This window comes from Colossoma macropomum, unplaced genomic scaffold (genome assembly GCF_904425465.1).
Source record: "Colossoma macropomum unplaced genomic scaffold, Colossoma_macropomum, whole genome shotgun sequence".
Lineage (NCBI taxonomy): Eukaryota > Metazoa > Chordata > Actinopteri > Characiformes > Serrasalmidae > Colossoma > Colossoma macropomum.
In genome coordinates, this window is record NW_023494793.1 from 32,676,998 (window position 1) to 32,695,666 (window position 18,669).

The window sequence follows — 18,669 nt, forward strand, 5'->3', positions numbered from 1 at the left end:
GTTATGCAAAGAAGGAAATCTTGCAAGCCCCTCTAGGGCGCCTTACTGAGAGCACCTTATAACAGCCCTATGTATTTTTTTTTTTAAACTAAAGAAGTAGCATTGCTGAGTATGGAGGAAAAAAGAACACACTAAAATATGGAATGTGTGCACCACTGTGAGTCACCATGCAAAGCCTGAAATAATGATTAAAAGGTCAGAGGTACCAGAATGGATTTCATGGTAGTTTTTTGGACCACATCATAGGTGATGTAGAATTTTGGACCCCTTGTCCTTAATCAGGCCCAAGACTAGGAGGCCAGCCTTGCGTCTGTAGCATTGATCTTTATTTCTTTGTTGTGTGAGTGGTATACAGATGCCATGCTGCCCGCTCACTGTAGAAAAGGGCAGAAAAGGACCATTGCCAAATTATGTAGAGAAGCAACAGCTGTTCTTAACCTATACATAAACAGCCAGAAATAACTGTTTACAACGTTCTCAAATTGTCCTCTCAGGTACAGCTCTCATAAAACATGCACAGATTACATATATATATTAACACATAATACTGAACACATACAATGAAACAATGTATCAGATCATTCAGTCGTTACGTGTTAATATCACACATGCAGGGTCAAAATAAAGTTCCGACAGACGTTTAGGTCTCAAATGCAAAATAATACACTCACATCCTTGGAAGACACATCCTTCCAGTTTTGACTGTGTTCTCTTCAAATTTTATTTTATTTTTTTATTTTTTTTATTTTTCCCAATTTTGTCATATCCAATTTCAAAAACTAGTTAGGACTCCCCCATTAAACGATACTTACCAGCACTGGGAGGGTGAAGGCTAACGCAGACTTCCTCCGAGACCTGTGAAGCACTTCCATATCTTTTCGAACATCACTGGACAGCTGAATGTGCTTGGAGAACGCCAACCACCAGTTCTGTTACATCAGCTAACAGACGCCTGCTCTGGCTAGCTTCACACTGACTAATCCACCCAGATCGCAAACTTACCTGCACTCAGGCTAATTCAGTACAGACTCAGATTAATATAACTGCATCCCCCTTGATAAGTTGATTTAGGCTATCATAATATCCTGATTATTTTAATGCTGGTAACATTTTCTGAGGGCATTTTCTCAGGACATTTGTCAGCTACTTGTTCGGATTTTCCCATTCCACCTTAAAGAGTGCATTCTGAACTGCTGCATCATTTAAGGTGGAACGGGAAAATTTGATCAAGGAGCTGGCGAAAAAAAAGCTGACTTCAGCTTCATGGAGAGTTGAAAGGCATGATATGAGCAGATTGCTCTGTTTCTGCTTGACAGCTGGGTAACATGAACTTATTTTTGCTTTTTCACAGAGCCGACAGGTCAGTGTTGTTTTGTCCTGTTTGCTAATATTTGTGATAGCTAATCACAACTGCTGCATAGGTTTCATTTACGAGTATGCCTGTAAATTATATACACACATATACTATACACACTATGTGTGCCTCTTGGGAGTGCAAGCTCCACATCTTTAATCGAAAGTGGGGGTAATACGCTTTTACTTTACTTGTAGCCACTAGAAGAATGTGCAAAGGATCATTTAAATAAAGTAACAACAATAAAATAAATTGCTGTTTTGCACAGCCCAGATGTTCTTCTGAACTACGGTGAATCATAAGTAAGAATAAAAGAGGCTAGTGTGGCCTACATACACCGCTGCTTGCTTGATCTATGATGCTGTAGTCTGCATTCACCTTGCATGCAATAAAACTTGCATGCGACTGTTTCTTGACAATGAACATACACATGAATCTCACGTACTAACCGTGTCATGTTTCTCACCAGTCTGGTTTAGGTTCCTTAGACTTTGCACTCTTATAGCTGAGAAATCGTGATAGAAATCTTGCACAAAAGTCAGTGATTTATAAAGAAAAAACTCAAAGGAAGTGCAACCCATTATAAATCTTGATACACTGGTATTGCTGCCATATAACTTGCACAGGTACATGCTGTTTGCAAATATATACTGTTAGAATCATTTCATAGTCGGTTCAGAAAAAAGTGATAGGGGAGTTTTATATCCCTGCGGAAAAATGACAATTAGAAACCATTAGGATTAAAAACTGATGTTTTGCTTACTAATGGGAATTGACTTAATGGTTTTCAATAGAGACCACTAGGTTCCTGTAGAACACCTTTAGATCCCATTAGGAAACCATCAAATGCATTTAGAATCAGCCATAGGTCACCCGCTAAACCTTTAGGATCCTTTACATTGTGATATCAACCCATTAAAAAGGCCAAACACACACACACCTTCTAAGGCGCTTCTCCTTCTGGGTCGTGGGGGGAGCTGGAGCCCATCCCAGCTGTCATTGGGTGGAAGGCAGGATACACCCTGGACAGGTCACCAGTCCATCGCAGGGCAGACAAACAGACATATACATTCACTCACACCTAGGGGCAATTTAGCATGTCCAATCAGCCTGACTGCATGTCTTTGGACTGTGGGAGAAAACCAGAGAACCTGGAGGAAACCCACGCAGACACAGGGAGAACCCTGTCCCTCCTTGCTGTGAGGCGACAGCGCTACCCACTGCGCCACCATGCTGCCCAAAGCCAAAACAGATTAAAAAAAATAATAATAATTAGGAACTAACAGAAACACTTTCAGGGTTTCTATGTTTTTGTTCCAGCAGGGATGACAGACTACTTGTCAGGAAATGCACTCCCTCATATTTTTTGCTAAATTGTTGTTACAGCCATGAAAATTAATTGCAGAAAACACATGCTGACACTAAATGTATATTACTAAAATGTAAAAAAAAAATTGTGTACATATAAATAAAGTTTCACAAGGATGCTTTTTCAAGGAAGTCCATCTGCCAGGAAAAGCACCCTCTCTCAGATCTGGCCAAGGTGTTGCATCTATGAAACTTGCATAGGTATTACAAAATTGGTCACAAATATGTATTACTAAAGATATATTATAGTTGTGTAAGCAGAAAGAAAGTTACATGAGGGATGCCTTTCAAGGCAATCTACCTGGCAGAAAATGCACCCCTTCTTAAATCTGTTTATGCTATTATTACATTCATGATATTTATACAGGTAGTAAATATTGGTCCCAAATACACATGACAACAAACATTTCATAATTGTGTTAACAGAAACAAAATTACAAAGGGATGCCTTTTAAGGCAGTCCACTTGCCAGGAAATGCACTCCCTTCACGATTAGGCTGAATTATTCACATTTATGTCTGGGACATGTAAAAAAATCTAAGAGGGAGGGGTCAGTGTTTTGTGGATTCAGATGTTGTATTTGTGTAATTGCCTCCTTCTCCATGGAGTAGTGATGGGAATAACGGTTGTTTCTTAACGGGTAACCTTATGACTTCTTTACTAACAGGTGGAGCTCATCTGCTTTTTCAAGCCCTATGTATAAAGTTGCCTTGCCTTGAATGCAGTTCATGCAACACTTAATATGAGAAAACATTTTACTGACACAGTTAACATTAAAGCCCCGCTCCCTCTCTCTCTCTCTCTCTCTCTCTGTCTCTCTCTCTCTCTCTCTCTCTGTCTCTCCGTTCAATTCCCTTCAATTCAGATTGGCTTTATTAACATGACTGTGAAGTACAGTAGTTGTTAAAGTATCACAGCAGTAACAACAAAAACAATAATGGAAACAAAATAAGAAATAGTAACCATATTAATTATAATTAGAGTTATCATTTTAATTATTATTGTAAAAATTAATAAACTATTTATGAATTTGTAATTTTTTTAAATAAATAAGTGTACTGTTGGAGGTCAGTAGAGTAGAGTAGGGGTATGAGGCTGTGTGCCCCTCTCCAAAAAAAAAACGGGTCGAGTTGGTTGAATTTGTGTAAATTTCACGTGTTGGTCTGAATTTTTTACAGTAGAAGAAAGTGCATCCTCCACCTCACCGGCCACTCTCTCTGTCTCTCGTTGAGTCAACTTCGAGCAGTGTGTTTAAACAGCAACTGACAAATCTTACTCATTCTGCCTTTAAGGAACCTATTAAGGTCTGTCTCTGTGACTGGCTGGTTGTCGCTGTTCACTGGAGAGTGGAGTGGATTCAGGGCAGGCAGTGGAATTTGGGCGATAAAAACGATGAAAAGAACGACTCTCAAGTACGACACCGCTCCCTTCGTTCTTACCAAAGAGCCATTGAAAAGAACTGGACTGTTCCCAGACGTAACACCACTATGAGTCCAGAAAAGGAAACTTTACCTGTTATGACAGATGACAGGACCATTCTTTAGGTCAAATTTTGTGCGCGAGCGCTTGGCATATCACTAAGATGAGTCTGACTCAAGGAATCGACTCTTTTGGAATCGACTCCTCAACCCCTACTTTATAGTTACAGAATAATCGATTATCGAGAAGTCGTTGTGCTGGTCCGTCATGAGCTATTTCATAAAAGGGTAAGAATATTAGCTATAAGGTAAGAGACGTTATCTATAAAGCCATCCAGGAACTGCGAGCTCTCTCAGTTTTAATAAGGACAAAAAAATACGTATGTCATAACGACAAATTAAAAAAAACGCTGGATACCTCAGGTAACGTTAAGTCAAATGGCTTCTTTGACAGGCATGTGTCTGCTATTTAACGTTATTTATTATTTCAATAATACTGATTTAAGACTGGTTTATTTAAAAAGGAAGTTTTATATGTGGTCTTCTTTGACCTGGCATTTATATACATTTTTTAAAAGGGGTCTTCTATTGTTTCAGTGGCAAACCTGTAACAATAAAAGAACTCTTTTTGGTGCTATATAGAACCTTTTCAAAAAGGTTCTATCTAGAACCATATTAAACACATAAACAAAGGGTTATTTTGAGTGTTGATTAGAACCATTTTCTTCACTAAACTCTTGAACCATCTTTTTAAAGTGTGTATGGCTGACATTGAGTTACAAGCTGTGATTAATGTCGGATTGTGAAACAGCCTAACGGTCCACTTTTTTTATTTTAACAGTACATTCAGACAGAAGGCAGGGAGAAGTCTCACAAACCCATTGTCTTACCGATGGCTGTCATGGATCACACAAAAGGCAATCTGTTCATCCTTGCAACGTTACATAAGCTCATGTGGACCTGGAAGGAGGTTGCCAAGTGCCTTTCCTAAAATAGATGGTGCTTTTCAGCTAATACACCGCCATGTATTTGAAGCAAATTTACAGAACAGCCATAGGTGTCAGCAAAGGTATTACGGATTTGCACACACTAAATGGATAGTTTAAGCTCCTTATATTTCTACCAACATTTTTTTTAATTTACCAATGTTGTTAACTCCAAAAATACAAAAAACAAAGAAAAACCTATTATTTTCATAATAAGATAATAAAATTACTGAACTCCTAACCTCATGTGGAGTATGTTTGTGTCTGCTCAGGTTCATAGAACACAGGGAGAAAATGCTGAAAGGAGGAGGTGAAAGGTCTATATACCAACACACACAGAGGAAACAGAAGGTTCTAGTCAGAGATAGACTCCGCATGCTGTTGGATGATGAAGATTATCTAGAACTTTGTCCTTTTGCTGGATTAGGTTTACCTTATGGAGATGTTCCATCAGCCAGCTCTGTCTCAGGTACTTTACTGCACTGGAAGGACACGTTAAATGTGTCCTTTACGGCTCATAAGGAAATTTTTGGAGTGAAAATGTTTTTTGTGTCTGTTTTGTTTTCTGCAGGCATTGGTAAAATAAATGGACTGTGGTGTGTGTTCATTGCTAGTGATGCCACAGTTAAAGCAGGCTTGACATACCCTATTTCAGTAACCAAGACACTGCGGGCACAGGAAGTAGCCATTCAGAATCGTCTGCCCTGTGTGTACTTGGTTGACAATAGTGGTGCATTTTTGCCTCTTCAGGTAAGTCTAAAGTCTAACTCTTCTGTCATGACACTGTAACGGTATGCATGTACAAAATAGTATGATAACTGCAGAAAATCAGATTTTGGTAATACTTCATATAGCTCATTTGGGCATTTTTATGGTTCCAAATTGCACTCTGACATTCGCTTTAAGTTGTAGTATACGTATGTTTACATGACATCTTATAGAAATGGGTTACTGATGAAATAAGATAATGACTATATCATTAGTGTGCATGTAAATGCATTCAGTGTTACGTTTGTAACTTACATTAATATCTCTGTCAACAGTCAGGCCTCTTCTCTGATAAGAACCATGCTGGCCGCTTTTTTTACAATGAAGCTGTAATGTCAGCAATGAAGATTCCACAGGTATGATAAAGTATTTTTTGCAAATATCTGGAACACCTGCAACATTTAATCCTCTTTGTGGTCATAAACAGGTTGTTCATGCAAAGGATCAATGAAGCCTGTGTACAGACTATGAGACCATGATCTGAATTTTATATATATATATATACACTCAAATTGGTCATATGCAGCATGGTGACCCCTCAAGTACAACACTTGCATGGCAGGCTGACATAAAATATGGAAATGTGCTCAGTCTAATTTGGTCCAACATTTTTTTCCCCATTCTTCTATTTTTATTCTATCTTTAGCTAATAATATATAATGACAATTCCAAGTAAAATTAATTGGATCCAATTGCAGTTGGCGGTGGTGTGCGGGGCATGCATAGCTGGTGGAGCTTACGCACCTGTAATGGCAGAGGAGGCAGTGATTGTGCACAGGATAGGGACCCTATCTTTAGGAGGTCCACTGCTGGTTAAAGCTGCTACAGGTGAAGAAGTGTCTCCTGAGGATCTTGGAGGGGCAAAATTGCACACAGAGTGAGTTATTTAACCATAGACTCTATTCTTCAACCACTGTCTGGTGCAAATCTTTTATAGTATCTTTACTTATGATTTTGGTTACACTTTTTATATCCCATAAAGGGGAAATTTGTGTTGTCTCAGCCATGACTTTAATAACAGCAATGACACTAGACAGAATTACATAAAATGCAAATATCAAATCTAAAAGATTACAGTGAATACAGTTGATAATAAAACTGGGAAAAGTATTTCAAAACCTCTCCTCATGGCAGCCCAGTATTATTTGTAGTTACCATCCAATACCTAGTGTAACTAATGAGTCCTACATTAAAAAGTCAGGTGTGCTGCAGAGGGAAATTTACAAATCCATGAAATGACTGAAGTGCACAGAGAAGTTGGGAACCCAGCCTGTGTCCTAAATGTATTTTTCTAACCAACATAATAATTATTTATTTCTAACCAAAATATCAGCTTTCTAAAAACAAAAGTTAGTGTTACATTTAACTGTTTTATGTTTGTTTGTGCTTATTCTAACGTTATATAGCATTTTTACCAGCAAAAACAGACTTACTACCAAGATAAATGTATTTCTGCACAGAACTGTAAATGGAAATACCCACATAAACATGTTATTTAGGTACACTTTTGGTTCATATTAATTTCAAATCCACTTTCTAAAAAATATTTCTCAAAATTCTTTTAAAAAACAAAGATTTATACTGCCTACTAAACGTGCTGGGTGAGTGTGTTGCTTCATGAAACTATTTCCTAAATATTCTGAAACCAAAGACTTCTGCACACTAAATTGTCACATTTAGGAGCCTAAGATACACTGTAATGCATGGCATTTGATTTGTCTTCTACACTCAAGTCAAATACTTTTGGCTAGAGGCGATAATATGACAATATTTTATCATTATCGTGATACACACAATGCTTTCCTGAGCATACTGTGAGTATCATCAGTACTTAAAAAACACAAAACATGTTTCACTAAAAAGAGAGCGTAATTAGTCCTGTTTCATTGGCTTGAGTGCAGTGCAGTTCAAATGGTGTATAAACATTTTTGCACCCAGAGTTTTTGATTGCTGTTTTTAAATGTGGCACCACTAGTGCTAAAATATTATGATACATATTTTTGTACATATTTTGTGAAACATACATACATATGTATCGTGAAAATGAACTTATAGTGATATATTTTTGCTCTATCGCCCACCCCTACTTTTGACACCATGAGCGCAGCATTTTTTCTTTAAGAAAGTAGTTATTTAATACATTTAATAAAGTGTCTCTCATGTATGACATTTTTCAGAGTGAGTGGCTGTATAGACTACTTTGCTGCTGTGGAGAGTGAGGCGTACGAGTGCACCAGGAACATCATCTCCACTTTCAACTTTGAGCTCCCAGAGGAGAGCACCACTGAACTGGAGGAGCCCCTGTACAGTGCTGAGGAGCTTATGGGCCTTGCACCAAAGAGCTACAATTACAGCCTAGACATCAGACTGGTGGAGTATACACATGCATACATGCACACATACATCTGTTCACTTATCATTATAGGAACATTTCTTTTTCTATCCTTACGCTTTTAGATTGTCAGTCGGCTGACTGATGGAAGTCGGCTCCAGGAGTTCAAGGCTCGCTATGGCACCACTCTTCTGACTGGATTTGCCAGAATCGAAGGGTAAGAACTGTAGGTTCACCTTGGTCAATAGTACCTGTAGTGCCTGGAAATAAAATCAGCTCAAAAGATGTATCATTTGTTTCTCAATCACTGGCACCACAAGTGAGCAGGGAATCGCCCTCTGGTGGTCTGACTTGTTGTCAAAAAATCAGTAAAGAATTTTGACTTAATAAAAGGAAAGAAAAATAAAATATATTAAGTAACATTAACAATTAAGAACTGCAACAACAGCACATGGAGCTGTTTTGTCTGTTTTCTTTGCCTCCTCCAATGTTTCACTAGTATGCTCATGAGCAACTGGTGTGATAAATGGGCTACAGATACATTGTGCTTAATTTGCCACTATTACACTTAATTTCTGGTATAGAACAAGCTTATGTTAGCCTAATCTGCTGATGTGTTTTTTTTTTCTGAAATGGTTTTGAAAATGCACATTTGAAAATAAGATTAGACAAGGGGAAAATGGGTCACTGTTGAGCTCTCCTCATTTACTATACAATTAATAAAATGAAAAGATCAAGAAGAGAAAAAAAATTGTCTTTACCATACTTTCATTCCAAAAATTAGAATGCGGAGTTGAATTAAGACAGATTTCTAGGTCATTCATATGCATTAATTTTACATTGCAGTTTCTTCTTCTTTCTCTTCTTCTTCCTCTTATTATTATCATGTCAAATAATGCAAATTTTATTTTTATCCTTTCATTATATTCTGAAAAATCTTAAGCCAGTCTAGGTTTTCACTGGGTCTCACTTCTTGGACAATCAGCAGTGACAAATAAGTTAGAGCTAAAGCTATAAACACAAAATAATTTTCTTTTCTCTAATTTTAATTTTCGACAGTAAAATTTTGCAGACCTTGAGAAATAAAATGTGTTTTTTCCCCTGTTGGCCTCATGTTTTCTGGTGGAAAAAGTTGAGAAACCCTTATCTACCCTTTGTGAATAAAAACTACAAGGATGTTTGTTCAGGTCCTAAGGTTTCTCACAGAAATGTAAAACAACATACTACAAGAGCACTTTTCTTTATTCCTGTTTTTCCAGACATCAGGTTGGCATTGTAGCAAACAATGGAGAGCTGACATATGAAGCCTCTCTGAAAGGTAGCCATTTTGTTCAGCTGTGTGATCAGAGAGACATCCCTCTAATCTTCCTGCAGAACACGGCCCCACAGCCTGTCCAAACTCTCTCACAAGCCAAGGTACAGCAGCACTGCCAGTTTTAAAAAATGAACATCCATCTGTGAAATTTGAATAGTTTTCGTCACACCATGGAATCAACATAATAAACTTAGATAATTTAGCTCAGAAACCTAAGAGGGTGAACCACAAAGCCAGATTCAGTATTTTGTGAGCTAACAGGTCCAGTTAGGTAGTCCTGTCCAACTATTGAAGTGTTCTCATTTGCACAGAACCTGTCATAATGAACTTTTTTATTATTCATGACACACATCAGATTATTTGAGATTGTAGTGAAACTTTTCAGAACAAAGGGTTATACCAGTTAATTAAGAGTTTAAAATCTTCCCTGATCACACATTCAGGCTTCAGTTAAACAGAAATGTGTTGCATGTGTTATGCATTGAAGTGAAGAAGGACTTTAATGCATAGATTTCAAAGGTCAAGTTTCAAGCCAATTTGGAAGTTTTTTGTGTGACCTGAGCAGTTATATATGTGTTGTGTTTACTTGTTTTGTTCTTTTGTTCTTGTGATAGGGGTTCTATATGTCTCTTTCAGGCAGAAACCCACTCCAAAACACTAAAAGCTCAAGGATCCATGATGTCAGCTGTGGCCTGTGCTTCTACTCCTAAAATCACTGTTGTTGTCGGAGGCTGTCATGGTGCTGACAGCTATGCTATGGTCAGTAGAAGAAAGTATTGTTTTAGTATGTGATCTGCTAACATAGTAATGCCTGTATCTATTTAATCACTGTGGTAAAACAGTGATTTCTTTATTTTCCCTTTTTATTTTAGTGTGGAAGGGCTTTTGAACCCAACTTCCTGTTTCTGTGGCCCAATGCTAGAGTATCAATTTTGGCCCCAGGTTATGCTGGTGCTTTGGTGCAGGATGAAGAGGAGACAATGCGCATTAATGAGCAGTAAGAGACAGTTAGTTTTACTAATTTACTATTAATTTTCTAGCGTAGAAGTAATATTTTAATTTATGAATGTTTTTATGTTGATGTGAAGGCTGGAGGAAGAAATCTCAGCATTCTTCTCATCAGGCAGAATATGGGATGATGGAGTGATTTTTCCACAAGACACAAGAAAGGTATATGCAAATAAATAAATGCAGTGATATGCCAGATAATGGCTTACCGTAACTTTTTGCACTGTGAGATGCTCTGTAGCCTTTTAGTGCAGGTTTATATAAAAGCTGAAAGTGAACCATCATTGCCTCTCCATGACTGAGATGGAGAGAAGAATCTATAGAATTGCACTGCTAAAGATGTTACTCCAGTCTTTGTAATCAGTTTACTAGGTTTAAAACCACATTGTGAAGTTTGTGGCAGGTTTGTGGATAAGAGCCCTGCTTATGATGGGGCTGGATAGCTGAGAGATACCTAGAAGCAAGTGTACAAATTTAGCTCACTCAAAATTACAAAGGAGGAGGATGTTCTGTTATTTTTATTTGACAAACTTCTGTTTTTATTATTGTTGTTGTTTTCATCAGGTTTTGGGAAAATGTTTGAAAATCATCAAGCAAAAGCGTTACCAGCTGTCTACAGAAAAGCAGACATGTCCCTTTCTTCGAATGTAACACTACCTTTGCACCATCGCTCTGATTTTCAGGTTTTTATGTGATTACTTCTTAATATTATATACGCTATTTCGATATACTATATGTCTGTACCTAATTACATTTAAAGTTCTGTCATACTGCACGTCATATGCACAGTATAGACGCAAATTAGCTAATTTCTGAGTGCAAGGTGCCCATAGTTAGGGTGTTTTGAAGCATGAAGCATGGTAAAATCAGTTTTGAATGTTTTTGCTTTTATAAAATGCTTACAAAGTACAATATGATAAAATATACCAATATCATCATTGATAACATATGCAATAAACAGCTCTTCCACCAAGAAGTGTACTTCATTAACAGCAGGCTATGGTTGCCAAACAGCATAAAAGTCAAGAATATTACATGAACAGGAAAATGTTTTTTTAATAATGTGAACCAGAACTATTCACAAAATGTGCTGATCACAAGTCACAATTGAATACACAAGTTATAGGATCCCAATAGATAGACCTCTACAGGGTCAAGCTAGTATATTTTAAAAAGTACTAGTAATTTGCTTACTAGTAATTTACTAGTGTTTTGCTCAGTAAGAAACTAAATCAACGGCAGTGCTTGCATTCACATTTGTGCCTGTAAAAACACAAATACATTTGTGAATGCATAGATGTCTTCAATACTTTATGTGTACATAACAGGAAATTCTATACTAGGTTTTTTAGCTTACAACAAAATCTGACATTTACATGTATAATTGGTAAAACAAGACAAACTTTCCAGTATATTTTCATTATTTAGTTTATCAAGCTAGTAAGCCTGTGGTTAACACGTTGTCGAATGGAGGTCTCATATAGTTAAGCTGGCTATACCTGTGCTAGCACGGCTTCCTCATGTAAGTGGTTCTGCAGAGTCATTAGAAAGCATTGGCTTGTCTGGTTTCCTGTCCAAGGCAGTGCACTTGAATGGTTGGGAGAGTCAGTAGCCCAGCCATAGAAAATGAGATTTCTATGGCTGGGCTACTGACTCTCCCAGCCATTCAACCATCTTATTTAGCATATCAAACTGAACATCTGGGACCATTATGAACATTGTTACCTGTTGTCCCTGGCTATCTATGCTTTGTACATGCCATGCAAAGTGACTGGAATGATAACGTCAACCTCAGCACGTGCTATTTCAGTAAGATCTCTGGCGTTGAGTATTAGGAGATAGGCCGGATGCTGGGAAGCCCCTGGATTTACCACAGTGGTCAGGAGAACACCTAAGAACACAGCCAGAACCAAAGGATTATTATAACAAGAGTCAATAAACTTCTGTCTTAATTAAGAAAACACTGAGTGGCTAATTTATTATATTTTAAAATCTGTGTTGACTACTACTGGCAAATTATTTTAATTGACACATTTCACTGCCTTATTAGTAAATCATGGTGCCTAAAATCATCTACCACTCAGTAAAGGAACCTTTTTCCTTACCATCATCCTCATTTTGAGCGTCTGGATTTTGCACAAACAGAGGCTCAGATGGGTATGAGTCTGGTTCCTGCCAAACCCAGGTTTCCTTGCTCTTCACATTCAGCTTACAAATCTACAAGTCCAAAAACACCAAGACCACAAACACTGAGTGGACACGGCAAAAGCTACCGTAGCCATTTAGGAAATGTGCTTAGTCACGCATCATACTTACCCGATCAGGAATGAAGTGGTTTAGTCCAAGTCCGTAAGCAAACGTGTAATCTTTCCCACTGTGTTTACTGTAGTTGATCTGAGGAAACTCAAAAGCTGGAATGTGGAAATTTAAAAAGGAAAACAGGGAAGTAGTATTTTGTAGGATATCTCAAGTTGTCTTTAGATCAGTAGAAAATATATATATATTTTTTTTTCTTGTTGTTGATAGCTGTACTACTGTGCAAATTTGACAGTGAGGTTTAAATATTTACCTTGCTGTGGTCCTGAGAATAAAACCTCAGGTTCAAGCCAAATAGTCCCATCACTGCGCATGACAGCAGTGGCTGTGGTGTATGGCAGCGAGATCAAGTTCTTTCCTGGCTCTTCCTGTCAATCAGTGAGGCGCAGGTGAGGTGCCATTATAGAATGGGGCTGTCACTATTGTTTATATTAGTGATCAGTTAATCTGCTTAATTAATCAAGTTAGATCAGACAGAGTTTTTAAAGAAAAAGGCCAAACAATAAAATGGGCTGAACTGAGCAATAAGAAACTGTGCATAGCCTTTCAAAGATTCTAAAATACTTTATGGAAAAAAAACTATGAAGAAGCGTAATTTAAACAAAATATAGAACACTGTATAGGGAAAAATGCATATAATTATGTGTGTCCAGTAGGAGAATTCAAAATGTATTATCATTATTCAAAATGTATTATCATCATGCAAAGTGCTGAGAAGAAGAAGACTTCAAATAGAGTTTAATCATTAACTTTGAAGGCCCTTTTATGGAGTACCTTTCAAAGTAAAGTACCCTTTTCTGCATTCAACCTTGGAGAAGCCAATCTAAACCATGCTTTACTTCATGCAAATATAGAGTCCAGTAATTACTGTTAATGTAAATATTTTTTTGTGTAATAGGCATGCAATGAGACGTGAGAATACAAACAGAAATTGTTCTCTAACCCTGTAGATATCCAGAGGAAGCACATATCTTCGTACTTCTGGCTGTGGTGCTCTCATGGCAGCTTTCTTCACCTCTTCCCAGTTCTGCTTCAGGTTCGCCAGGTACAAGTAGTTATACACAAATTCATACCTGTCAGTGAAACGCAGGAGAGTATTGAGGACTGATTAGAACAGTTTGGAATTGAAGGACGAATGGAAGTTGATGTTATCTTCATATCCTAGCCATTTTTGCACTACTACCAATATTCTGTTTACAGTTCTGTTCACAGCTCAGTTCTACTGGTGTTTGCATCATTAATGTATACCAGTATTTTTTTTTTTCAGTTTTATCCATTTGGTACCCAGATGCTATGGCACATCCTTTAGCATGAAAACAACTACAAACCCAATTCCAAAAATTTTGGGCAGTAGGTAAAATGAAAATAAAAACAGAAAGTAGTGATTTATAAACCTACTTTGACCTGTATTTGAACAAAAACAGTACAAAGACAATTTGTGATACCATGTCAACTTTGTTTTTTAAGAATATACACTCATACTGACATTTATGCCGTGACATATCATTTTGGGATAGGAGCAATTTTAAAACCTGTAAAATCTGTTTTGTGCACTTTTACATTTAATACAGGTCAAACAGAATTTACTGTCCCAACTTTTTTGGAATTGGGGTTGTAAGCAGATCCAGACTCACCCTTTCCAGGTGCACAGGTCCACCACTATGAAACCCTGGTCTTCATAGCAGTTTATGTGATGAAAGACATTGAAGGTAGATGTCCTGAATTTGTAGTCAATATATTCTCCAGGATGTTTGGTGGCCAAGTGAAACCATGTCTGGACAGAGAGCACAAATGCACTGTATGTCCCAAACAAACTGTAGGAGCAAAAAATATGCCATAACAAATTTGAATGAAAATAAACTTACTCCCATCTTGTCATTTGTCTCAAAGCAGTCCATGTAATTTGTCCCTGTGATGCTCCACGAACTCAGGAATTTCAAGAGGTTAATCTTTATTGGGGTCTCGACAAACACAAAGTATTTCTCTGTCATACCAAAGCTGAAAAGATGGGGGGAAATTGAGTCACTGATTTTATTTTATAACAAAGGTCTAATAGACTAGTAGATCTACTCTTAACAGGTAATTCAACATTTTATTAGAATCAGAGTCAGTCAATGAATAGTTCACATACATGTTGTTTTTAAATTAAAATAATTAACTTAAAATAATGATCTATGGGTCAATGACATGACATGCATTTTTTTCATATCCAAGTCCATTAATTTCCAATTAAATAATTTAATAAATACATGACATACTATTATATAAAACCTGTTTCATGTGATATGTTCAGTGCATCAAAAATTCATTTTAGGCATTTATGTAATCAAGGCATTCAAAATGTCAGATGGTGCAACCGTCCAGTGCAGATTAAGTAAACTATTTAAAATTTAGTTCTACACAATTGGACATAAAACAGTTCGGTATGTTTTCATGTGTGAAACCTTTAAATCATACCATGTAGCAAAATAGGGAAACTTTGAAAGTATTCAACTCATTACAAAAGTTTTGTCAATTCAGATTTCCTCAGACATCATGCAGTATAGGGGTGAGCAATATGGAAAAAAATATGATATCCCGATACTTAACATTTTCATGATACACTATGTATCACAATGTTTTGACACAAATGATGCACTAGTGATCAAAAACAATAGATACAATGGCTTTTATTCAGTGTTTAACTGTGCTGCACTAAATACCAATTTAACAGGACAATTATGTCCTCTTTGTATTGAGATGTGCAGTTTTTTCAACTACAGATGATGTCCAGGATATGCTTGAAAAAGCATATTCTTTATAACGCTAACAAAATTTGTTGTGATAGCAATAAAATATTGTCATTTTGCCCACCCCTAATGTGGCACAACCGGAAAAAGTTTTTTTTTCTGACATGCTTTTAACAAAGAGTTGTCAGGGTATCACATTATAAAAAAGACCCCAAGTGACCTTTATGTTGCAATGAAAAAGTTAGTAGCCCTTTCACAAATATTGAAAAACATGTAATTTTTTAGTCATATTTAGGCTGGCTCAGTTTACCAAGCCAGGAAAACCATGGAAATATGTTAATATCAAAATAATGTCCATCTATTTGAAAAAAAGAATAACCTTGAGTTCAAAGACATAGGTTTATGTCGGTGTCCAAGTGCAAATAAGTTGCACACATGTTCAGTAGTGGTAAATGACTTTAAAGTATAATATTTTTTATTAATATGTGGTTGCACCACCTGACATTGGGCATAATGAAAGCTATGAAACAACTATTAATACATGGAATAGATCCTTAAAGATAGAAAAATTACATGTTTTGCCAATGACCCCTGCATTAACAGCTGACCTGTGAACATAAGATGGCTTGAATCTCTCACTGCTGGGAAACTGCACCACAACTTTGGACTTCTCAATGGGATCAGATTTGTCTGAGTAACAAAACAAACAGTCAACAACACCTTACAATTACACCAATAACAGTGTTCATTATCGAAGTACCACACTAACCTTTCTGTGCTGGAGGGATTTTGACAATGTTGTAGGCCAGTGACATATTCTTTCCAAAGCAGTTTCCAATGTTGTACAGAGTGCCATCTTGTTCGATGTGTGGGTGTGCAGTCACACCATTGATTGAGAGATAATTGCACAAGTCTACCTATGATCAAACAGAATTGAGAAGATTTATATGCTTGTGTCTAATAATATTGAACTCTTATTTGTATGGTTTATGACTTACAATACACAGTGTTTTACACTCTACTGGATCTAGTGAAGTATGTCAAGACCACCAACCTTTTTAATTGTTTCCAGAGTGTCTGGATTGACTTTAGTAATAAAGTTGGTTTCTGTGCAGGCATAGAAATCCTCACCAATAGGGTACACATTGACTAGGCAGTTGTCTGTTACTTCAATGCCTTGGAAGTAAGTGAAAAACCTGTTGCACCAAAAATAACAATAATAAATATTGTGCTATGCAAGAGACACCATTTGTTAACATTAAAGTGTTCTATCCTGCAAACCTGGAGAAGATGTTTTTGCAGGGATCTGGGTAGGCTGCAGTGCCAAATTCAGTGATCACAATCCTTTTCTCTGTCATAGCTCGTACATAAGCATCTGTTCTGAGGAACCTGTAGTTAAATATGATGGTTTGTGAAATGCTAATTTATTACAATATAATACTTTGCTCACAGACTATGAACAGTTAGTTAGGAGAAGTTTTTTTCCCTGTGGCCTCGCCACGCATTCTTACAGCATAACTCATTTGGCCAAAAATAACCACAATCCAGAAAAAAAAATTTTGAAGTGAGTGTGAGGGATAATGCCTTTCATCTGTGGTTGTATTTATGTAGCTACCTTCTTCGAATATGGAAACGGAAAAAGGAAGCCTTACCTGCGATAATAAGTGACTTTCCCATTCTTCAGGTCGAACTTGTGCATGAGTGCCTGGCCATCAAAAAGATGGTTAAAAGGTTCATCTCCAATCTCAAAGAGCCCGGGTCCCAGACGAAGCAGACTACCATTCAGCCATGCTGGAATAACACCTGGAGGAAACAATGACCCTTTCCACTAAGCACACTCTGAGACCCCTGAGTCTTCATAAAACTGGCAGTAAAACCCTCACAAACAAGCCAGTCACACATTAGTGAAGCATTTTAAGGTAGACTTAAATCTACATTTCTTTGACATTTACTTCAGAAATAGTCTGGATAATGTAATACAGTTGAGTCAGACCACAGGATGTACTTCAGTGCTGTAATTCAAGTTGAATAAACAGACAAACCAGTAACATGGGCAGGGATGGGCTCAGCTAACTCTTCACACGACTCAAAGATCTTCTTATAGCCACCAGCAGGATGCTCAATGCTGCCAGTAAAATGGGGAAATTTCACTTCATGCAAAGTTTCAGTTCTATAAAATTGTGTCAACAATTCATTGTAGGACAAAAAGAAAGAAAATACAGCTAATGTAGTTCTGGTCTTAAAATCTGATGAAACTAGCTCATATGTAATTGCAAAAACAGGCAAAAAGTAGGTTAACATTACGGTTAGGAAGCTTTTTTCACTCAGACAAGCCAAAGCAAAAACGTAACTTAAAAGTTTCCACTCACTCACCGGCTGACCATGTTGCTTTAAGCATGAAAAAGTTGAGTGTGTTTAAATGGTGCAGAGGCTCTGTGGTTCTGGGCATTACTGAAGCCCATTCCCAAGCACTGCCATGGAGTCTTAAGAGTTGTCTCAGCCAATCAGCAAACACTGAAACAAAACCCCCTTTGTGCCCAGACCATGAGCAGCTCCGCAGAGTTTTCATGAACAGCACCCCCTCTCAGGGCACCCTGCGGTTCTAATTACAACAAAATGACAAACACATTTTAGAGTTGTGAGAGATAGAAAAAGTCTTAAAGATGTTAAAGGAAAATCATGGAAAGTTTTTATGTTGAACAAAATGCATCACCAGACCTTCCAGTTCTTTAAAAGGTGAAGGAACATTTTGGAATGTTGGAATGCTGAATACACAAATTGAAAGACTATTTAAAAATATTATAGCATTCACTTTGTTTCTTTTTTAAGGAATTGAATGCACACCTCTGCTTAATGTTATATAAAATGCTTTACAAATCCATGAATTATGGTTTTAAGTGTGAAAATCTATCTATGAATGGAATTACAGCCACTTCTAACGCCAAAAATGTTGACCTATTATAAATAATTGCAGTTTTAACTGTGGGAAAAATATTGTGAAATGTTCTACAGTAAACAAAACCACAAGGCAGAATTACCACCGTTGTTCACTGATATCTATGGAGAGCATGAGGG

General features: G+C 37.2%; 2 protein-coding genes across 2 annotated transcripts; one reads left to right on the forward strand and one right to left on the reverse strand.

Moving 5' to 3' along the window:
* The first annotated feature begins 138 nt into the window (after positions 1 to 138).
* On the forward strand, positions 139 to 11,200 carry LOC118814091 (methylcrotonoyl-CoA carboxylase beta chain, mitochondrial-like). The gene is made up of 14 exons (XM_036579753.1): positions 139 to 157; positions 2,525 to 2,596; positions 5,104 to 5,209; positions 5,399 to 5,595; positions 5,698 to 5,876; positions 6,170 to 6,250; positions 6,593 to 6,771; positions 8,072 to 8,264; positions 8,352 to 8,443; positions 9,486 to 9,642; positions 10,178 to 10,300; positions 10,414 to 10,538; positions 10,630 to 10,711; positions 11,114 to 11,200. Exons 1-14 carry the CDS (start codon positions 139 to 141, stop codon positions 11,198 to 11,200), a joined length of 1,692 nt encoding a protein of 563 aa, XP_036435646.1.
* Positions 11,201 to 11,580: 380 nt separating this feature from the next.
* Positions 11,581 to 18,053, reverse strand: LOC118812952 (retinal Mueller cells isomerohydrolase). Its single transcript, XM_036578059.1, has 14 exons — positions 17,968 to 18,053; positions 17,637 to 17,719; positions 17,247 to 17,397; positions 16,876 to 16,983; positions 16,649 to 16,790; positions 16,364 to 16,511; positions 16,203 to 16,284; positions 14,731 to 14,863; positions 14,500 to 14,639; positions 13,809 to 13,938; positions 13,119 to 13,233; positions 12,866 to 12,960; positions 12,655 to 12,766; positions 11,581 to 12,440 (listed from the first exon to the last, which is right to left on the reverse strand). The coding sequence occupies exons 1-14, from the start codon at positions 17,976 to 17,978 to the stop codon at positions 12,292 to 12,294; spliced, it is 1,599 nt and encodes a 532-aa protein (XP_036433952.1). The 5' UTR covers positions 17,979 to 18,053; the 3' UTR covers positions 11,581 to 12,291.
* Positions 18,054 to 18,669: the final 616 nt, after the last annotated feature.